The 1363-nt window shown below is 35.9% G+C and overlaps 1 protein-coding gene across 1 annotated transcript; it reads right to left on the bottom strand.

Annotated features, from left to right (window-relative positions):
- Positions 1-343: 343 nt before the first annotated feature.
- Positions 344-1112, bottom strand: LOC104249595 (ethylene-responsive transcription factor ERF106). Its single transcript, XM_009806047.2, has one exon. It carries the CDS (start codon positions 1069-1071, stop codon positions 457-459), a length of 615 nt encoding a protein of 204 aa, XP_009804349.1. The 5' UTR covers positions 1072-1112; the 3' UTR covers positions 344-456.
- Positions 1113-1363: the final 251 nt, after the last annotated feature.

The following is a 1363-nucleotide window of genomic DNA, read 5'->3' as shown; positions in this document are numbered from 1 at the left end:
GAGATTGACGTTTTTCAGTAACACCTGCTATGAAAGTGATAATACAAGTTAGAATCAACCATTATTTAAAGTAAATAAAATAGATGCACTTTATAATTTTATTAAATATTACATCTATGAGAGTATCACAATATTTAGATATTTTTAAAGAAAATTCTATATGAATATATAGGATTGTTTCGGATTCTCTTAACTCAATAACAAACCAAACCTAATCGATTTGGTTTGATGTTATTTATTGGTTCGATTTGAATACCCCTAATTATAATATACACTTGTACAAGGAAAAAAAGAAACAAAGTGAAGGAAAAAAAAAAATGGAAAAGGAAAAAACCGACAAAATATGAACAGAAAAACCAACTATATTCGGTTTGGTTAAATTTTATTAATTTAATAACCATAATTGATTTAGTTTTATTTAATAAAAAATTCCTTTAAGCTGAATTATATACACCCTTACTTATGGCCTATCCTTTTTGTCCTCTTCCGGCCAATGTTCGCCGGCGGACTTAAATTTCCGGCATCGAATGGAAAATTCAAAATGGCTTTTCTTCCCCTCATCTTAAAAGCTGCACAATCATAAGCTCTCGCAGCGTCCACGTCGGTCTCGTAAGTTCCAAGCCAGACCCGCGAACCTTTTCGGGTCGGGTCTCTTATCTCCGCCGCATATTTTCCCCACGGTCGCCTCCTAACCCCTCTGTAGTGCTTCTTCTTTCCATTCTCCACCACTGAAGACCCGTAATCCGACCCGTCCACTTTTTTATCCGTTCTGTTCAAACTTGAATCATCAAATATTCTTGTGTTGGAAACAACAGAAGTGGTAACCGATGTTGGGCATCGAATGATATTGGGCTTAGTCTCAAACTCGGAAAAATTATTGTCAAGATTAAAATGGTTGGGTTTCTGATCAGAGGTTAAAATTACGGGCTGGGAATCGTCGGGAAGAGTGGAGAAAGAGAAGTCATGATGAAGGCTAAGGCTGTTGACGAAGGACTCAGTAGAAGTGAAGTCTCCGAGGAGGTGTTGGCTTATCAGTTCCAACGTTAATTCCTCGTCTTCTGTCCTTGTCATTATATAATGTCTTACAATTTGGTGAGTGTAGTTAAAGAGAAAGTAAGAGAACAGAAGAGTGAGTTATTGGAGATGGAGAAAGGGAGTGTATATATAGGAGTTTGTGACTTAGGGTGCATGCAAAATGCAACTGCTCATGGGGTGCATGCAATGCAATGATGCATATAAACCCGTATCAAATCGAAAAGTCAAATTACCAAATCGATTAAAAAATCCGTTGAGGTTTGATTTGATTTGGTCAGTATTAAGTAAAAAAATCTGAACAATCGATATATAAATATATAATTTTTAT

Source organism: Nicotiana sylvestris, chromosome 3 (assembly GCF_000393655.2).
Source record: "Nicotiana sylvestris chromosome 3, ASM39365v2, whole genome shotgun sequence".
Classification (NCBI taxonomy): Eukaryota; Viridiplantae; Streptophyta; class Magnoliopsida; order Solanales; family Solanaceae; genus Nicotiana; species Nicotiana sylvestris.
The sequence above is the reverse complement of the archived record's forward strand: the minus strand, read 5'-3'. Positions and strand labels throughout refer to the sequence as shown.